At 44.9% G+C, this 21,576-nt stretch overlaps 1 protein-coding gene across 1 annotated transcript in view; it reads left to right on the forward strand.

Annotated features, from left to right (window-relative positions):
- Nucleotides 1-21,576, forward strand: part of srp72 (signal recognition particle 72) — a 228,925-nt gene that overhangs the window by 140,950 nt on the left and 66,399 nt on the right. The window contains exons 11-12 of the mRNA XM_059989802.1: nucleotides 10,039-10,111; nucleotides 19,321-19,385. Of these exons, the coding sequence (XP_059845785.1) occupies nucleotides 10,039-10,111; nucleotides 19,321-19,385 (138 nt within the window). The remainder of the gene's footprint in view (nucleotides 1-10,038; nucleotides 10,112-19,320; nucleotides 19,386-21,576) is intronic.

The following is a 21,576-nucleotide window of genomic DNA, read 5'->3' on the forward strand; positions in this document are numbered from 1 at the left end:
GCACTCAAACTGGCTCACAAATAGCCAGCGCGCCGACATAAAGGCCAGTTCCAAAAGGGCGCCAGGTCTGCTTCACTAACAAAGGGAAAAGCTCGTGTGGGACTGTGAATACGTGCCTCCTACAGCATCTGCGCCCAGGGAGGGCAGGATCAGGGAGGCTTTAAAGCGAAACCGCGAAGTTCAAATAAAACCGTCTTGAACTGCAGTTTACCGACTCCGTGTCGTTATTTCAGCGCTGCGTGTAACACACCACTACAATTGGTGACCCCGATGGTCCAAACGATTTTTGGACCGGAGATGAACAATGCCGCATCTGTACATGCAGTTTCATTGAAACTACCAAGCTTCTGGATGCTGCGACCTCACCTGTGGTTCCAGCAAGCAGAAGCCCAATTCCACGTTCGGCAGATAACCTCAGAGGACACACGTTACTACTACGTGGTGAGCTCCCTCGACCAGGACACAGCGGCCCAGGTTGAGGAGTTCATACAGTCTCCTCCAGCGGACGGCAAGTACATGAAATTCAAAGCCCTGCTCATAAGGACTTATGGACTCTCACGGCGCGAGCGGGCTGCCCGTTTACTGTACCTGGATGGTTTGGGGGACAGACCTCCATCGGCTTTAATGAATGAGGTGTTGTCTCTGGCTGGAGGACACAAGCCCTCCCTCATGTTTGAGCAGGCATTCCTGGAGCAGATGACCGAGGACTCACGCCTGCTGCTGTCCGACGCGGATTTCAGCGACCCCCGGATGGACTTGCTGTGGAAAGCCAAGAAGGTGAGTGGGGTGTCCATCGCACGGATCACCAGGCCACGCTCCCAGCAGCAAACCAGACCCAGCCCGGCCACAGAGCCCGCTAACCCCAGAGGCAGGGGTGGGGAGCCCAACGAACAATGGTGTTTCTACCACCAGCGGTGGGGCGCAGAAGCCAGCCACTGTAGCCCGCCCTGCAAGTTCCCGGGAAACGCCAGGGCCAGCCGCCGCTGATGGCTACGGCGGCTGGCCATCGGGATAGCCTCCTATATGTGTGGGGCAAGTGTTTCAGACGTTCTCCCTGGGTGCAGCCCAGTTGCCAGCCCCTCACCTCGACTCCATCACACTGTCCGACAACGACTTCACCAGGGTCCTGGCGGATTTCCCATCGGTTATGGCACCGCAGTTTACGGCAGCCGTGCCCCGACACGGCGTACAGCACCACATCCCGACCCAGGGACCACCCCTCCACGCCCGTGCTCGAAGGCTTCCCCTGGACAAGCTCCGACTGGCGAAGGAGGAGTTCGAGGATGGAGGAATTGGCGATCATACAGAGGTCTGACAGCCCATGGGCCTCTCCCCTGCACATGGTGCCCAAAGCGACAGGGGGCTGGAGATCATGCGGCGACTACTGCAGGCTGAACGAGGCTACAACACCGGACCACTACCCTGTGCCGCACATTCAGGATGTTGCAGCAAACCTGCACGGCGCACAGATCTTCTCCAAGGTAGACCTCATCCGGGGATACCATCAAATCCCGATGCATCCGGACGACATCCCCAAAACGGCACTCATCACCCCATTCGGCCTTTTCGAGTTCCTCCGCATGCCGTTCGGCCTGAAGAATGCCGCACAGACTTTCCAGCGGTTAATGTACGCGGTGGGACGCGACCTGGACTTCGCTTTCATCTATTTGGACGGCATCCTCATAGCAAGCAGCAGTCGTCAGGAGCATCTGTTCCACCTCCGTCAAGTCTATGCCCGACTGAGTGAATACGGTCTAACAATCAACCCGGCCAAATGCCAGTTCGGGCCCGACACCATCGACTTCCTGGGCCACAGGATTACAAAAGACAGGGCAGTCCGCCATTTTCCCCGACCCACCACAATCAAAGGCCTTCAGGAATTCGTGGGTATGGTAAATTTCTACCACCGCATCCTCCCTTCAGCTGCCCGAATCATGCGCCCCCTGTTCGCCCTGATGTCGGGTCTGGGCAAGGACGTTACCTGGGACGAGGAGTCCGCCGCCGCTTTCATTAAAACGAAAGAAGCTTTGGCAAACGCCGCGATGCTAGTGCACCCCAGAATGGACGTCCCTACCGCCCTCACAGTGGACGCATCTAACACGGCAGTCGGTGGGGTACTGGAGCAACCCATCGCAGGTCGCTGGCAACCCCTGGCATTTTTCAGCAAACACCTGTGACCGCCTGAGCTCAAATACAGTGCTTTCGACCGGGAACTGTTGGCGCTATACCTGGCAATCCGGCATTTCAGGTACTTCTTGGAAGGTAGGCCCTTCACCGCGTTCACGGACCACAAGCCGCTTACCTTTACATTCACGAAGGTGTCCGACCCCTGGTCGTCCCACCAGCAGCGGCATCTGTCCTACATCTCTGAATACACGATGGACGTCCAGCACGTCTCGGGTAAGGACAATGTCATGGCAGACGCACTCTCTCGCCCTAACATTCATGCCCTTTCCCAAGGGGTAGATTTTGAGGCGCTGGCAGAGGTGCAGCAGGCAGACGAGGAGATCCCTAGTTACAGAACCGCAGTCTCCGGTTTGCAGCTCCAGGACCTCCCTGTAGGCTCAGGTGAGAGGACCCTACTCTGCAACGTCACCACTGGCCAACCCCATCCCATTGTTCCAGCAAACTGGCGGCGCCGTGTTTTCGACTCCATTCATAACTTAGTGCACCCCTCCATCAGGACAACCGTCCGGATGGTCTCCAGCAGGTTCGTTTGGCACGGTCTCCGCAAGCAGGTCAGAATGGGCCAGAACTTGCAGGCACTGCCAGACGGCCAAGGTGCAGCAGCACACCAAAGCCCTGCCGCAGCAGTTCCACCCCACCCACTGGAGTTTCGACCACATTCATGTGGATATCGTGGGCCCCCTGGGTGTCCCGCTTTGGTGTACCGGCCCACATTACCTCCGACAGAGGCGCCCAGTTCACCTCCAGCCTGTGGTCAGCTATGGCCAGCCTTCTGGGGACACAGCTGCACCACACAACTGCCTACCACCCGCAGTCGAACAGCCTGGTGGAGCGTTTTCACCGTCACCTGAAGTCAGCTCTCATGGCCCGCCTGAGAGGAGCTAACTGGGTGGACGAGCTTCCCTGGGTCCTTCTCGGCATCCGCACGGCGCCCAAAGACGATCTGCACACCTCGTCGGCCAAGTTGGTGTATGGCGCACCCCTGGTTGTCCCTGCGGAGTTCATACCAGCCCCAAGGGGGCATGACGAAGAACCCGCAGCAGTCCTGGGCAGACTACGCGAGAGGCTCGGCAACCTGGCCCCCATACCCTCTTCGCAGCATGGGCAGAACCCGACCTGCATACCCAAAGACCTGCAGAACTGTAAGTTTGTGTTTGTACGAAGGGGCGGGCATCGGCCACCGCTGCAATGGCCCTATGAGGGGCCGTTTACGGTGCTCAGGAACAACGGGTCCACGTTCGTGCTGGACGTTGGGGGGAGAGAGGAGGTTTCCACGGTGGACCGCCTCAAACCAGCCCATGTGGACCTGGCGCAACCGGTCGAATTCCCGGCACCGCGGCGCAGGGGCCGACCTCCCAAACAGGGTCCAGCCCAGACTGTGGACATTGGGAGGTGTATCGCCAGTTCTGGGGGGCGGGGTGGGGGATTATGTGGCGACCCACTTCCTAGCGCACTCGAATCGGCTCACAAATAACCAGCGCGCCAGCATAAAGGCCAGTCCCAAAAGGGCTACTCCCAGGTCTACTTCACTAGCAAAGGGAAAAGCTCATGCGGGACTGTGAATACATGCCTCTTACAGCATCCACGCCCGGGGAGGGTGGGATCAGGGAGGCTTTAAAGCGAAGCCGCGAAGTTCGAATAAAACCTTCTTTAACGACTCCGTGTCATTATTTCAGCACTGCGTGTAGCAAATCACTACACTGTCATATCTGCCTCCACCACCATCGCCGGCAGCCTATTCCACGTACTCACCACTCTCTGCGTAAAAGAAACTTACCCTTGACTTCTCCATACCTACTTCCAAGCACCTTTATATAAAATTTTTATTAGTTTTTTTATACATTTTACAAATTAAAAAACCCCAAATCACAATGAGGAACATTAATACAATGCAAAATTAAGCATACAATGACAATATGATACAAAGAAAGAGAATTTTTTTAAAAAAAGCACCTAAATTGAAGACAAGTAAACTTAGTATCCTCCCCAAGCCCCACAACACACAAAAAAAAACTCCAGACCAACCACAACACAATATAGAGAATGTAAATCAGGACAATCAAACTCCCAGACTGTGAATACACTTAGCAACAGAGGATAATAATGCCTACTACCAGAAAAAAAAAGGCAGCTGAAAGCAAGGGACCGAAAAGAAAAAAACCCTAGTCAAGAGGAAGGTTATGAAAGTACTCGATAAAAGGTCCCCAGACCATATGGAATTTTAGGTCCGAATTAAGAACTGAATAATGAATTTTTTCGAGGTCCAAGCAGGCCATAATGTCGTTAAGCCATTGAGCATGAGTGGGCAGGGCAACATCTCTCCATCTAAGGAGGTTCAAGCGTCTAACCAGGAGAGGCAAAGGATAATATTCAGCATTTGGTCGGACTCAGACGTAAATCTGTCTCGCCCCAGAAACCGAACAAAGCAATTAAGGGGTTTGGTTCTAGGTGCTGATTCAGAATATATGATAATGTAGTGAAGACATCTTTCCAAAATTTCTCCAAGCTAGGACAGAACCAGTACATATGAATGAGAGAGGCCTCGCCCCACTTGCATTTATCACAGAGCGACTAATGTCAGGGTAGAATCGAGATAGTTTAGATTTAGACATATGGGCTCTATGAACAATCTTAAACTGTAAAAGGCAATCCAAGCACCTTAAACCTGTGACCTTTTGTAGCAACCATAGAACATTACAGCACAGAAACAGGCCTTTTGGCCCTTCTTGGCTGTGCCAAACCATTTTTCTGCCTAATCACACTGACCTGCACCTGGGCCATATCCCTCCAAACCCCTCTCATCCATATACCTGTCCAAGTTTTTCTAAAACTGTCAAAAGTGAACCCGCATTCACCACTTCATCTGGCAGCTGATTCCACACTCCCACCACTCTCTGCGTGAAGAAGCCCCCCCCCAGTGTTCCCTTTAAACTTTCCCCCCTTCACCTTTTACTCATGACCTCTGTTTTTTTTCTCCCCTAGCCTCAGTGGAAAAAGCCAGCTTGCATTCACTCTATCTATACCCATCATAATTTTATACACCTCTATCAAATCACCCCTCATAGGGAATAAAGTCCTAACCTATTCAACCTTTCTCTGTAACTCAGTTTCTCAAGTCCCGGCAACATCTTGTAAACCTTCTGTGCACTCTTTCAACCTTATTAATATCCTTCCTGTAATTAGGTGACCAAAACCGCACACAATACTCCAATTTCAGTCTCACCAGTGTCTTATACAACCTCACTATTACATTCCAACTCTTATACTCAATACTTTGATTTATAAAAGCCAATGTACCAAAAGCTCTCTTTACGACCCTATCCACCTGTGACGCCACTTTTAGGGAATTATGTATCTGTACTCCCAGATCCCTCTGTTCTACTGCACTCCTCAGTGTCATAACATTTACCTTGTATGTTCTACCTTGGTTTGACCTTCCAAAGCGCAATACCTCACACTTTTCCGCATTAAACTCCATCTGCCATTTTTCAGCCCGTTCCTCTAACTGGTCCAAATCCCTCTGCAAGCTTTGAAAACCTTCCTCACTGTCCACTACACCTCCAATCTTTGTATCATCAGCAAATTTGCTGATCCAATTTGCCACATTATCATCCAGATCATTGATATAGATGACAAATAACAATGGACCCAGCACTGATCCCTGTGGGACACCACTAGTCACAGGCCTCCACTCAGAGTAGCAATCCTCCACTACCACTCTCTGGCTTCTTCCATTGAGCCAAAATCTAATCCAATTTACTACCTCTCCATGTATACCTAGAGACTGAATCTTCCTAACTGACCTCCCATGCGGGACCTTGTCAAAGACCTTACTAAAGTCCATGTATACAATATCCACTGCCTTCCCTCCATCCACTTTCCTGGTAACTTCCTCGAAAAACTCTAATAGATTGGTTAAACATGACCTACCACGCACAAAGCCATGCTGACTTTTTCTAATAAGTCCCTGTCTATCCAAATACTTGTAGATCCTATCTCTTCGTATTCCTTCCAATAATTTACCTACTACCGATGTCAAACTTACTGGCCTATAATTTCCCGGCTTACTTTTTGAGCCTTTTTTAAACAACGGAACTACATGAGCTATCCTCCAATCCTCTGGCACCTGACCCGTGGATATCGACTTTTTAAGTATTTCTGCCAGGGCCCCTGCAATTTCAACACTAGTCTCCTTCAAGGTCCGAGGGAATACCCTGTCAGGTCCTGGGGATTTATCTAGTCTGATTTGCCTCAAGACAGCAAGCACCTCCTCCTCTTTAATCTGTATAAGTTCCATGACCTCCCTACTTGTTTGCCTTGTTTCCATAGACTCCATTCCAGTTTCCTTAGTAAATACAGATGCAAAAAAAAACTATTTAATATCTCTCCCATTTCTTTTGGTTCCATACATAGCCGACCACTCTGATCTTCAAGAGGACAAATTTTATTCCTTACTATCCTTCTGCTCTTAACATACCTGTAGAAGCTCTTAGGATTATCCTTCACCCTGACTGCCAAAGCAACCTCATGTCTTCTTTTAGCTTTCCTGATTTCTTTCTTAAGTATTTTCTTACTCTTTTTATACTCCTCAAGCATCTTATTTTCTCCCTGTTGCCTATACATTTTATACATCTCTCTCTTCTTTATCAGAGTTCCAATATCCCTCGAGAACCAAGTTTCCTTATTCTTATTCATTTTGCCTTTAACCCTGTCAGGAACATACAAACTCTGCACTCTCAAAATTTCTCCTTTGAAGGCCTACCACTTATTTCAGCCCTGGCAAAAAGCCTCTGACTATCCACATGACCAAAGCCCCTGATCATCTTATACATCTCTATCGGGTCACCTTTCATCCTCCATTGCTCCAAGCAGAAAAGGCTGAGTTTACTTAACCTATTCTCATAAGGCATTCTCCCCAGTCCAGGCAATATCCTTGTAAATCTCCTTTGCACCCTTTCTATGGTTTCCAAAGCCTTCCTGTAGTGAGGCGACCAGAACTGAGCACAGTACTCCAAGTGGGGTCTAACCAGGATCCTATGTAGCTGTAACCTTACCTCTCAGCACTTGAACTCAATCCCACGATTGATGACGGCCAATGCACCGCATGCCTTCTTAACCACAGAGTCAACCTGTGTAGCAGTTTTGAGTGTCCAATGGACTCGGACCCCAAGATCCCTCTGATCCTCCACACTGCTAAGAGTCTCACCATTAATACTATATTCTGCCATCATATTTGACCTACCAAAATGAACCACCTCACACTTAGCTGGGTTGAACTCTTTCTGCCACTTCTCAGCCCTTTTAAGGTCCTCTGAAAGTTGTTTTGATCGAGGCATTGTGCACATAAACAGATCTTTCTTGAGAAGAGTAAGCTGTCAGTAAACTGACTTTGTGTGTCTTTTTTATAGGGCAGGGCTTCTGTACAACCCACACCTCTCATCTCATTGATTGGAACACCGGAATCCAAGTAGCTTTTGTAAGAGACATTACCCCAGAGATTCACATACTGTTTTGAATCTAGACTGTGATTATTTACTCAGTATTGATGAGATGTACAGTTTGTATGTTGCTAGTTTAAGCAGATTGTGTTTGTGTGTTATTGTGACTTGGATGAAGATCAGTCCACAGTTTATATGGTTATCAATGTAGAAAACCAGGTAGTTGCAAAGCGTTCACAAACTTTTGCTTGCAACTGTAGTTTTAACAACATCTTTCTCCACCACCACTTCACTATTTGTTCTGGTTCTCTGGTTCCCATTCTCCTGCAACTGTAGTTTAAACAAGTCGTACAAAAGCGGCAATGCTTCCTGCTTGGTTATTAGTCCCCCTGCAGTTCAATTGCAAACAGTCCCATTTGTACAGGTTTCACCTTCCCTTGAAGAGTACCCAATAATCCAAAAATCTGAAACCTCCCCTCATGCCACAACTCCTTAGCTGCATGAAAATTATATAACTTAATGTACTTCTGGTCTCGCATGTGGCAGGGGTAGCAATCTGAGTGTCACAACTTTGAAGGTCTTGTCCTTTAACTTTGGTCCTAATTCCCTGAATTCATTTCCAGGATCTTGACACCCATCCTACCCATGTCATTGGTATTGACGTAGACCATGATCTCTGGTTGCTCATGTCTCTGACCTTTGCACCTGGGTGGCAACAGACTGGGAATCTGCCACCTTTCTGTTTTTCTAACCAGTAAAATCCCCTGTCACTTCTGCAATGCTCTTCTCTCCATTCCCCTTCTGAGCCACAGAGCCAGACTCAGTGCCAGAGACCTACTTGTTGTGGCTTCTCCTTGGTAGATTATCCCCCCCTCCAAACAGTATCCAAACCAGTATACCTATTATTGAGGGGAACAGCCACAAGGGTACTCTGCACCGACTGCCTATTCCCTTTCCCTGTTCTGACAGTCACTCACCCAGGGACCTGCCTCCTGCAACTTAGGGGTGGCAGTTTCCCTGTAGGGCCTATCTATCATCTTCTCATTTTCCCAAATGAGCTGAAGGTCATTGACCAAGCAGCTTGGTAAACTTTGTGCAGATGTAGTTATCAGGGTGAATGTGCCACTAACTCTGGACCCATTCTCAGTGCACTGCCTATGTAGTTAACAGAAGAAGAAACTTGCTGGAAACATATTTCGAGTCTGCATTTGTTTGTCCAGGTCTGTTGAGCCAAAGCTGGATCAGTCTAACACTGGTCCACTCACATAATGGCTGTTCTGTTTACACCACTCTTTTCTTTAGTGGCTCAAATAAAATTCACTCCCAATGATACTTGCGGTTTTCAAATGGCTTCCGCTCCGCAAGATGTCACTTTCTTACTCGCTACTTCAAAACAAACTCACTCCCAATGAGCTTGCAGATTTCAAATGGCTTCTGCTCTGCAACATGTTGCTCTTGTCACATGCTACTTGAAAACAGTGGCTCACTCCTGATGAGACTTGAATTTTTCAAATGGTTCCTGTTCTGCAAGATGTTGCTCTCATTCAGTTTCAAAATTGATTCAAAACACTTCCAAGACAATTACCATTGCACATATCCCATCCTTGTAGACTTTGAATGTGACTTAATTCTATGAAACCTAGCATGTTTTTCAGGAGATAAACCCTGAGCAATTGAAGAGCCTATTTCTATGAAAGGTCTCTTGCGGGAAATGGGGAAAAGTAAAGTAACAACAGCAGTGGATCAATGACCCTCCATTTAACCCTAATAAAAAAAATTGCATAGATTGGGACTGTATTCTCCAGAACTCAGAAAAATGAAAAGAAATCTGATAGAAACATAACTGGTTGAGCCTAGGATTCATACTTTCAGATTAAGGAGTAACATGTGGGACTGGGGTGGGAAATTTCTTCTCAGTGACTGATAAAACTTTGGAATTCTTTACCTTGGAGGTTTGCTGTGGTCATTCAACATTGCCATAGCAAAAATTTTCCGTCAACCTGCTCACACTATTGAACACTACTTTCTAACAATAAAAATCCATGACAGGACTATGGAAAACATTATCCACCTTTCAGCAAGGCAGTTTGTCAGTAATAAAATTCGCCACTGTATTTAGTGTGTAGTTATAGCCTTAGGATGATTGAGGAAAAATGAAAAATCCTGCGAGCTGAAAGCTCATGGCCCACCGCTGGATTCATAGGCATATCAAATTTTTGATATGAGAAAAGAGACCCACTTGGTTTGTTCTCTGATGTGTACATCTTTGCATTCCTAATATCATCCTTGTACATTTTTTCTACAACCTCTCTGTATCTGGTTCTTAAAATATTGAACTTCACTGTGTTCTTGAACATTGTTGTGTAAGAACCATGAGTTAATATCAGTATTTCCAATGTATTTTGATTTGAAGGATTTCTTGGAACAACACCCAGAAAATGCATTTGAACTGAAGATGACAATTGCACAGTTATACCTTGTTCAAGGTGGGTATCCCTCTCTAAATTCTAATATTCTGGCATGTTAGTTTCTCAATCACTGTTTAAAATTGCTGCTCAATCCTTGATTATAAATGGCGCTTTCTGTGGGTGAAGAGTGGAAGAATCAACAAAGCAATCTGCTGGAAGAACTCAGTGGGTTGAGCAGCTTCTGTGGGAGAAAAAGAAATTGCCACATTTCGGGTCAAAACGCTGCATCAGGGCTAAGAGGAAAGATGGCCAATAAAGAGAACAGTGAGGCAGGAATCGGAGGTGGACTATTGGGAAGGGGTATAAGGGTGGAGGGGTGGTGGTGGGAGTGTGGAGTTAGGGGTTGGTAGCAGGTGAGTGAGTGATGATGGCAAACAGAGGAATGAGGCATATGAGATGAGGTCTGAAGATTGGAGGGAGATGAACAGGAACGCAAATGTTCCTGTATGTTAGACTTTGATATGCAAAGGAGGTGTGCAGAAGATAAGAAGTAGGAATAGGAGTCGCCTGTCGAGTCTGCTCTGCTATTCAATAAGATGATGGCTGATCTGGCCATCTACTACCTCCTTGAGCAGAGAATTTCACACATTCACTACTCTCTGGGAAAAGCAGTCTCATCATTTCCATCCTAAGTCTATTCCCTTGAATCTTGAAGCTTTGTCCCCTAGTTTCTATAAGATTCCCCCTCATTCCTCTGAATTCCAGCAATATAATGCCAGACAAGTCAATCTCTCCTCAATTTGGTGAACTTCCTCTGTACCCCTTCCAAAGTTGGTATATCTTTCCTCAAGTAAGGACACCAGAAAAGCACATAGTACTCCAGGTGTGGTCTTACCAGTATGCTGTGTAGTTGCACTAGAATCTCCCTGCTTTTAACTTCAATCCCTTTAGCAATGAAGGCCAACGTTCCATTTGCCTTATTAATACACTGTTGCATCTGGAAATCAACCTTCTGTGATTCACACACAAGCACTCCCAAGTCCTTTCGCACCATAGTGATCACAATATAATTGAGTTTGACTTAAAATTTGATAGGGAGAAAGTAAAGTCTGACGTAGCAGTATTTCAGTGGAGTAAAGGAAATTACTGTGGTATGAGAGAGGAGCTGCCAAATAAATTGGAAGGAGATGCTGGCAGGGGTGACAGCAGAGCAGCAATGGCGTGAATTTCTAGGAAAAATGAGGCAGGTGCATGATAGGTGTATTCCAAAATCAAAGAAATACTCAGATGGCACAATAGAACAACAAGGGAAGTCAAAGCTAATGTAATAAAAAAAAGAGAGTGAGGATTTGGGCTTTCAGAAGACCTTGGACATGGTGCCACACATGAGGCTGCTTACCAGGTTATGTGCACATGCTATTACAGGAAAGTTATTGGCCTAGTTAGATCATTGACTTATTGGTAGAAGGTGTCGAGTGGGAATAAAAGGATCCTTTTCTGATTGGCTGCCATTGACCAGTGGTGTTCCGCAGTGATCAGTGGTGGGACCACTTCTTTTTATGCTGTAAAATGATGATGGAACAGATGGCTTTGTTGTGAAATTTGCAGATGATACAAAGATTGGTTGAGGGGGAGAAAGTGTTGAGGAAGCAGGTAGGGTGCAGAAAGACAGACAAATTAGGAGAATGGGCAAGAAAATGGTAATGAAATATAATGTTGGAAAGAACATGGTTATGCACTTTGGTAGTGGAAATAAATGTGCAGACTATTTTGTAAATGGGGAGAAAATCCAAAAAATTGAGATGCAGAGAGATATGGAGTCCTTGTGTAGAACACCCTGAAGGTTAACTTGCAGGTTGAGTGGCTCTGAGTCTGTACTCACTAGAATTTAGAAGGATGGGGGTGGGTAGAGAATCTCATTGAAACCTTTTGAATGTTGAAAGGTGTAGACAGGATGTGGAAAGGATGTTTTTCCTATGATGGGGTAGTCTAGAAGAAGAGGGCGCTGTCTCAAAATAGAAGGGCATCCATTTAATACAGTGATGCGGAGAAATTTCTTTAGCCGGGGGTGGTGAATTTGTGGAATTTATTACCACAGGCAGGTGTGGAGGCCATGATGTTGGATGTATTTAAGGCAAATCTTGATAGGTTCTTGATTGGACCCAGCATCAAAGGTTATGGGGAGAAGACCAGGGAATGGAGCTGTGGAGGGGAAAAAAAGGATCAGCCATGATTGAATGGTGGAGCACCCTCAGTAGGTCAGATGGCCTAATTCTACTGCTATGTCCTATGGTCTTATAGCATACTACATTCTTTCACCATTTAAATAATAATTTGATCTTCTATTTTTATCCCCAAAGTGGATGACCTTGCATTTGCCAATATTGTACTCCATCTGCAAGATCCTTGCCCACTCATGAAGCCTATCATTATCTCTCTGCAGTCTCTGTGTATTCTCTACAGAATCTGCTTTCCACTCAATTCAGTTATCAGCAAATGTAGGTATGCTACACTCTGACCCCTCTTTGAAATCGTTAATATATATTGTGAACAGTTGTGGGCCCAGCACTGGTCCCTGCATCACTTCAATCACCACAGACTGCAAACAGAGAACCACCCATTTATCCCAACTGTGCATTCTATTTGTCTTACTGATCCTCTATCCATGCTAATGCATTATCCCCACTTCATGTACCTTGATCTTTTATGGGACAGCTTATTGACACACTGGAAGTCCAAGTATACACCCTCCAGCTGTTTTCCCTCTCTTCTGCAGAACTCATTACATCCTCAATGAACTGCAGCAAATTTGTCAAACAGGATGTGCTCTTCATGAATCCATGCCGTTTCTGCCTAATGGAACCAAATCTATCCAGATCTCCTGCTATTTCTTCCTTAAAGATAGCTTTAAGCATTTTCCCAACCATGGGTGTTGAGTTAATTAGACTGTACTGTATTTTCGGCCTTTCACCAGCATCTTTGTTCGAACAGTGATAATAGGAGCCAGTCAGTCAGAGCCTGATCAGAGATGGAGCCTGAACCAGATTGGGTTGAATGGGAACCTGTGGGTAATTTTTTCTGCAGTAGTTGGATGGAACCAGGGGAACTGGGTGATAGGGGCTGGTTTGGCAAAGGGACAGAAAATGTGAGGACCAGTGGAAGATCACAAGGAGATTGGGAAGGAGAAGGAATTAACCAGAAGGTAGACTCATTTAAAATTGGAAAACTTAATGTTCATATTGATATTAATCAACTGATACTAATTTTGGGATGCTATAAAGATAGGTGGAGGGACAGGTAGTGTTGAGAAAGCAGGAAGTCTTCAGAAGGACCTGGACAGATGAGGAGAAAAGGCAAAGAAATAGCAGATGGAATATAGTCTAGGGAAGTGTGCAGTCATTCACTTTGATAGAAGACTATTTTCTAAATGGGGAGTAAATTCAGAAATCAGAGGAGCTGCAAAGGAACTTGCGAGTCCTTGTACAGGATTCCTTAAAGATTAATTTGCAGGTTGAGTTGGTGGGAAGGAAGACAAATGCAATGTTAGTATTAATTTCAAAAGGACTCAAATATAAAAGCAAAGATGTGCTTTATAAGGATAGGCTCCTTGTGAGCGGTTTTGGGCCCATATCTAAGAAAGGATGTACTGGCATTGAAGTGTTAATGTATGAGGAGCATTTGATAGCTCTGGGCCTGTACTACTGGAGTTTAGAAGAATGGTGTGGAGGTGGGAGATCTCATTGAAATTTAGCGAATATTGTAAGGTTTAGATAGAGTGGATGTGAAAAGGAGGTTTCCTATAGTGGTTGAGTCTAGGACCAGAGGGTAACATAGAAACTTAAAAAACCTACAGCACAGTACAGGCCCTTTGGCCCACAAAGCTGTACCGAACATGTGCTTACCTCAGAACTACCTATGCTTACCCATAGCCCTCTATTTTCCTAAGCTCCATGTACCCATCCAGGCGTCTCTTAAAAGACCCTATTGTTTCTGCCTCCACCACTGCCGCCATCAGCCCGTTCCATTGGCTCAGAATAGAGGAACATCCATTTAGAATGGAATTGAGAAATTTCTTTAGTCAGAGCATGGTGATCTGTGGAATTCATTGCCACGGACAGCTGTGGAGGCCAAATCATTGGATATATTTAAAGCGGAAGTTAATAGGTTTTTGATTCAGAAGGGTTTCGAAGGTTAGCCTGACGTCAGTGGTGGGAAAGATGTTGGAGTCAACTATAAGAGATGAAATTATGACACATTTGGATAGCAATAGAAGGATCAGTCCAAGTCAGCATGGATTTATGAAGGGAAAATCATGCTTGACTAATCTTCTGGAGCTTTTTGAGAATGTAACTATGAAAATGGACAAGGGAGAGCCAGTAGGTGTAGTGTACCTGGACTTCCAGAAAGCTTTTGATAAAGTCCCACATAAGAGATTAGTGGGCAAAATTAGGGCACATGGTATTGGGGGCAGAGTACTGACATGGATTGAAAATTGGTTGGCTGACAGGAAACAAAGAGTAGTGATTAACGGGTCCCTTTCAGAACGGCAGGCTGTGACCAGTGGAGTACCGCCAGATTCGGTGCTGGGACCACAGCTGTTTACAATATACATTAATGATTTAGATGAAGGGATTAAAAGTAACATTAGCAAATTTGCTGATGACACAAAGCTGGGTGGCAGTGTGAAATGTCAGGAGGATGTTATGAGAATGCAGGGTGACTTGGACAGGTTGAGTGAGTGGGCAAATGTATGGCAGATGCAGTTTAATGTGGATAAATGCGAGGTTATCCACTTTGGTGGCAAGAACAGGAAGGCAGATTACTATCTAGATGGAGTCAATTTAGGAAAAGGAAGTACAACGAAATCTAGGTGTTCTTGTACATCAGTCAATGAAAGCAAGCATGCAGGTACAACAGGCAGTGAAGAAAGCTAATGGCATGCTGGCCTTTTAACAAGACGAATTGAGTATAGGAGTAAAGAGGTCCTTTTACAGCTGTACAGGGCCCTGGTGAGACTACACCTGGAATATTGTGTGCAGTTTTGGTCTCCAAATTTGAGGAAGGACATTCTTGCTATTGAGGGAGTGCAGCATAGATTCACAAGGTTAGTTCCCGGAATGGCAGGACTGTCATATGTTGAAAGATTGGAGCGACTGGGCTTGTATACACTGGAATTTAGAAGGATGAGAGGGGATCTGATTGAAACATATAAGATTATTAAGGGATTGGACACGCTGGAGGCAGGAAGCATGTTCCTGCTGATGGGTGAGTCCAGAACTAGAGGCCACAGTTTAAGAATAAGGGGTAGGCCATTTCGAACAGAGATGCGGAAAAACATTTTCACCCAGAGAGTGGTGGATATGTGGAATGCTCTGCCGCAGAAGGCAGTGGAGGCCAAGTCTCTGGATGCATTTAAGAGAGAGTTAGATAGAGCTCTTATAGATAGCGGGTTAAAGGGATATAGGGAGAGGGCAGGAACGGGGTACTGATTGTGTATGATCTGCCATGATCACAGTGAATGGTGGTGCTGGCTAGAAGGGCCGAATGGCCTACTCCTGCACCTACTGTCTATTGTCTCTTGTTACGGAGAGAAGGCAGAAGAATGGGGTGGAGGGGGGATAATAAATCAGCCGTGATGGAATGGCAGATAATTTTGTTCCTGTATGTTATGGTCTTATCAACTAACTCGGTGGGTGCCATGGTCCATATGTACTGGTCATGCCAGGTGGAGTATGAGGTGTCATTCCTCTAGTTTGCATAGAGCTACATCCTATCAATGGAGAAGGCCAAGGATGGACTGGTCATTGTGGGAATGGGAAGGGTAAATTCAGAGCTCAGATTAGCTGGTATGGACCAAACATAGGCTCTTTGCCCTCGTTCTTGTAGCCAGCTGGCGGTGTAGTGGCATCTGCACCATACTTCGAAGCGAGTGGTCCCGGGTTCAAATCCGGCTGGCTCCTTGCTTGGTTTCCATCCGTGCTGGGTTGAGTGTTGAGCTAGAAATTCAGCCTTGTAAAACAAACACTAAAGAAACGTCAAGGTTGCTCAATGCACCAGTGAGACATGGGAGGATATATCATAGAAATAAGCATGAGGTGTGTGGCATTTAGGGATGACAGATTGTGGAAGGACTAGTGGATACTAGAGTCTTGGGAAACATTGTAAAACAGAAGGATCTAGGTGGTGTCACAGGGAGACAGTGTAGTGAAGTACACTTTTGGCATGTTGGCCTTCATCAGCCAGGGGACTGACTACAGAAACTGAAATGTTGTGTTGTAATTGTACAAAACATTAGTGAGGCTACGTTACAAATATTATATACCATCTTGGTCACCCTGCTGTAGGAATTACAGTGACATGCAAAAGTTTGGGCACCCCGGGCAAAATTTCTGTTACTGTGAATAGTAAAAGATGAACTGATTTCCAAAAGGCATAAAATTAAAGATGACATATTTCTTTAATACTTTAAGCAAGAAAACTTTTTTTATTTCCATCTTTTACAGTTTCAAAATAACAAAAAATGAAAAGGGCCCGAAGCAAAAGTTTGAACACCCTGCATGGTCAGTACTTAGTAACACCCCCTTTGGCTAGTATCACAGCTTAGAACCATAGAACATTACAGCACAGAAACAGGCCTTTTGACCCTTCTTGGCTGTGCCGAACCATTTTTCTGCCTAGTCCCAATGACCTGCACCTGGACCATATCCCTCCATACACCTCTCATCCATGTACATGTACAAGTTTTTCTTAAATGTTAAAAGTGAGCCCACATTTACCACTTCATCTGGCAGCTCATTACACACGCCCACCACTCTCTGTGTGAAGAAGCCCACCCCCAATGTTCCCTTTAAACTTTTCCCCCTTCGTCCTTAACCCATGTCCTCTGTTTTTTTTCTCCCCTAGCCTCAGTGGAAAAAGTCTGCTTGCATTCACTCTATCTATACCAGTCATAATTTTATATACCTCTATCAAATCTTCCCTCATTCTTCTATGCTCCAGGGAATAAAGTTCTAACCTATTCAACCTTTCTCTGTAACTCAGTTTCTCAAGTCCCGGCAACATCCTTGTAAACCTTCTCTGCACTCTTTCAACGTTATTGATATCCTTCCTGTAATTCAGTGACCAAAACTCACGCAATACTCCAAATTCAGCTTCACCAATGCCTTATACAACCTCACCATAACGTTCCAACTCTTATACTCAATACTTTGATTTATAAAGGCCAACGTACCAAAAGTTCTTTTTACTACCCTATCTACCTGTGATGCCACTTTTAGGGAATTTTGTATCTGTATTCCTAGATCCCTCAGTTCTACTGCATTCCTCAGTGTCCTACCATTTACCTTGTATGTTCTACCTTGGTTTGCCCTTCCAAAGTGCAATACCTCATGCTTGTCTACATTAAAGTTCTATTCAAAAAGTTCAAAAGAACATCTAAACAAACCTCAGGAAATCTTCAGATGCTGGAAATTCAAGCAACACACACAAAATGCTGGTGGAACACAGCAGGCTAGGCAGCATCTATAGGAAGAAGCCTGATGACGTTTCGGGCCGAGACCCTTTTCTGACAAAGGATCTCGGCCCAAAACGTCAACAGTGCTTCTTCCTATAGATGCTGCCTGGCCTGTTGCGTTCCACCAGCATTTTGTGTGTTATCTAAACAAACCTGATGCATTTTGGAAACAAGTCCTGTGGACTGATGAAGTTAAAATAGAACTTCTTGGCCGCAATGAGCAAAGATATGTTTGGAGAAAAAGGGGTGCAGAATTTCATGAAAAGAACACCTCTCCAACTGTTAAGCACAGTGGTGGATCAATCCTGCTTTCGACTGGTGTTGCAGCCAGTGGCACAGTGAACATTTCACTGGTAGAGGGAAGAATGAATTCAATTAAATACCAGCAAATTCTGGAAGCAAACATCACACCATCTGTAAAAAAACCGTAGATAACAAGAGGATGGCTTCTACAACAAGATAATGATCCTAAACACACCTCAAGATCCACAATGGAGTACCTCAAGAGGCTCAAGCTGAAGGTTTCGCCATGGCCCTCACAGTCCGCCGACCTAAACATCATCGAGACTCTGTGGATAGACCTGAAAAGAGCAGTGCATGCAAGACGGCCTAAGATTCTCACAGAACTAGAAGCCTTTTGCAAGGAAAAATGGGCGAAAATCCCCCAAACAAGAATAGAAAGACTTAGCTGGCTACAAAAAGTGTTTACAAGCTGTGATACTTGCCAAAGGGTGTGTTACTAAGTACTGCCATGCAGGGTGCCCAAACTTTTGCTTCAGGCCCTTTTCCTGTTTTGTTATTTTGAAACTGTAAAAGATGGAAAATATAAAATTTTCTTGCTTAAAATATTAAAGAAATGTGCCATCTTTAACTTTATACCTTTTGGAAATCAGTTCATCTTTTACTCGCTTAGCTATTCACAGTAACAGAAATTTTGACCAGGGGTGCCCAAACTTTTACATGCCACTGTATGCCCTAAGCTGGAAATAGTGCTGAGGAGATTTACGAGGATGCTGTCTATTCTCAAGGGACTGAGTTATGGAGAGAGAGTGAGGAGATTGGGACTTATCCAGAGCGTAATAGAATAAAGGGTAATCTTATTAACATGTAAAAAGTTCTGAGGGGCATAGATAGGATGTGCATTCTTTTTCCTAGGGTTGGAAAATGAAGAATGTGGACTGAACTGCCAGAGGAAGTGATTGAGGCAGGCACATTAACAATAATTAACAAGCACTTGTACAAGTACATGGATCGGAAAGATTTGGAACAGGAGTTCCCAACCTTTTTTATACCATGGACTCCTACCATTATTTGAGGGGTCTATGGATCCTGGATTGGAAACCCCTTATTTAGATGGATATGTCCCAAATACAAGCAAGTGGGATTAGCTTAGATGGGAATCTTGGTCTATATGTGCGAGTTGAGCCAGTGGTCCTGTTTCTATGCTGGATGACTCTATTCCTCTGCAAAATGGTTACCCAGGCTACACTTGGCCTCATGGATGTAAAGGGGTCCTTGAGCAAAGGTGTGCATTGGATGGGGCTGGAGGTGGTGCATGTGAATCTTTGCCTTATCTGCAAGGACTGTTCGAGTCCCTGTCTGGGTGAGGAGGGGGTGTAAGAACAAGTCTTACATCTGATTTAATTGTAGGGGAAAGTACCAGGGGTCAAGGAGATTTCCACATTCAGTATCTACACACTTATCTCTCAATTAGAAGAAGCATTTAGTATTAAAGTGTTCATTATTTTTCTTTTTCTTGTTATCTTCCCAAAAGGTCATGTTACAAAAGCATGTGACATCTTGAGATCAATTGATGAAAAACCAAATAAATTAGGGATGGTAAGTTATAAATCGTATAATGACAGAATGTTGCAGTGACTGTGATGTGATTATTGGCTGCTTTAGTATGTAGCCAATATAATTGGTAATTGCAATCAGTGCATTCTATGCACACCTTCCCATCATATTGAGATTGATCAGAAGTAACCTGTGATTGTTTTACCCTCTGATTCCCCTGATGTTGACTTATGTTAAAGATACAATCATGGTAGGTAAGTTTGTTGGTAGTGTAGATATTGTAGAATGTTATGTCATAATACAGGGAGAATCTTGGTGAGTTGAGTATGTAGGCTGAAGATTGGCAAAGGGCTTTCAATCCAGGTAAGAGTGAAATGTTGCACTTGGGACGTCAAACCAGGGTAGGACATATCGAATGAGTGGTAGGGCTCTGGGAATACTATGGAACAGAGGCACCAAGGAGTACAGTTGCATAGTTTACTGAAAGCAGTATCACACCTAGACATTGTGATGAAGATGGTGTTTGGCACATTGGCCTTCATCAGTCAGGGTAAGTTGGGAAATTATGTTGCAGATGTTAGTGAGGCCACACTTAGAGTATTGTGCACAGTTTGATCACCCAGGTATAGGAATGACGTTTTTAACTAGAAAGAGTGTGGAAAAGGTTTACCAAGATGTTGCCTAAACTTGGGAGCCTGATTTACAAGGAGAGGTTGTGTAAATCAGAATCAGGTTTAGTACCACTGGTATATGTTGTGAAATTTGTTGTCTTTGCAGCAACAGGCAATGCAATACATAATAATAGAAAAAATGTGAATTATACTAAGTAGTTAAATGAGAAGTGCAAAACTAATGATAAAAAAGTAATGAGGTAGTGTTCATGGGTTCAATGTCCATTCATAAATTAGATGGCAGAGGGGAAGAAGTTGTTCTTGAATTGATGCATGTGTGCCTCCAGGCACCTGTACCACCTTCCTGATGGCAGCAATAAGAACAAAGCATGTACTGGGTGATAAGGCTCCTTAATGATGGGTGCCACCTTTTTAAGGCATCGCTTCTTGATGATATCCTGGATACTACAGAGGCTCGTGACCATGATGGACCTGAGAAGTTTACAACTCTCTGCAGCTTATTTCAATCCTTTGCAGTTGCCCCCATACCCGTAACAAACGGTGATGCAGCCAGTTAGAATACTCTCCACGCTTTGTCTGTAGAAATATTTGAGTGTCTTTGCTGACATAACAAACCTCAAACACCAAATAAAATATAGTTACTGTTTGCCTGCTTTGTAGCTTCATTGATATGTCGAGCCCAGGATAGATCCTCAGAGATGTTGACACCCAGGAACTTGGAACTGCTCACTCTTCCCACTTCAGATCCTTCTGAAGTCCACAATCAGTTCTTTGGTCTTACTGACATCGAGTGCAAGGTTGTTGCTGCAATATCATTCAACTAGTTGATATATCTCGCTCCTGCAGCCCTCTCGTTACCATCTGAAATTCTGCCAAAAATAGCTAATGTTAGCAAATTTATAGATGGCATTTCAGCTATGCCTAGCCACACAGTCATGGGTGCAGAGAGAGTAGAGCAGTGGGCTAAGCACATATCCCTGAGGTGCATCAGTGCTGTCAGTGAGGTAGAGATATTATCACCAATCCACACAGATTGTGGTCTACCGGTTAGGAAGTCGAATATCATATCCAGTTGCAGAAGGAGGTACAGAGGCCTCTGTTACGCAGCTTTTTGATCAGAACTGCAAGAATGATTGTGTTAAACACTGAGCTGTAGTCAACATACAACATCATGACATAGGTATTTGTATTATCCAGGTGATGAAAGGTCATGTGAAGAGCCAGTGAGCTTGCAGTTGTGTAGACGTATTGTGGCAATGGATTAGGTTTATTCCCTGAAATGTAACAGGTTGATCGGTGACCGGATAGAGGTACACAAGATTATAAGGTCCATAGATGGGGTTCTAGCACATAGGGAGTCAGTTCTAAAAACAAAAGGCATATGATTATGGTCAAAGAGTATTGTGTGTTTACAGTCGGGGTATTCTGTGTTTACAGTCAGAGGTCATACGTTTATGATCAGAGACATGAAATTTAAAAGGCTTATCATCTTTATACAAGTTAAAGTTCAAGTTTATTTGTCATTTAGCCGTACATGATTACCCATAGATACAGCGAAATGAAACAGTGTTCCTCCTGGCCCAGCTGCAAAACACAGTATC

This window comes from Hypanus sabinus, chromosome 14 (assembly GCF_030144855.1).
Source record: "Hypanus sabinus isolate sHypSab1 chromosome 14, sHypSab1.hap1, whole genome shotgun sequence".
NCBI classification, from domain to species: domain Eukaryota; kingdom Metazoa; phylum Chordata; class Chondrichthyes; order Myliobatiformes; family Dasyatidae; genus Hypanus; species Hypanus sabinus.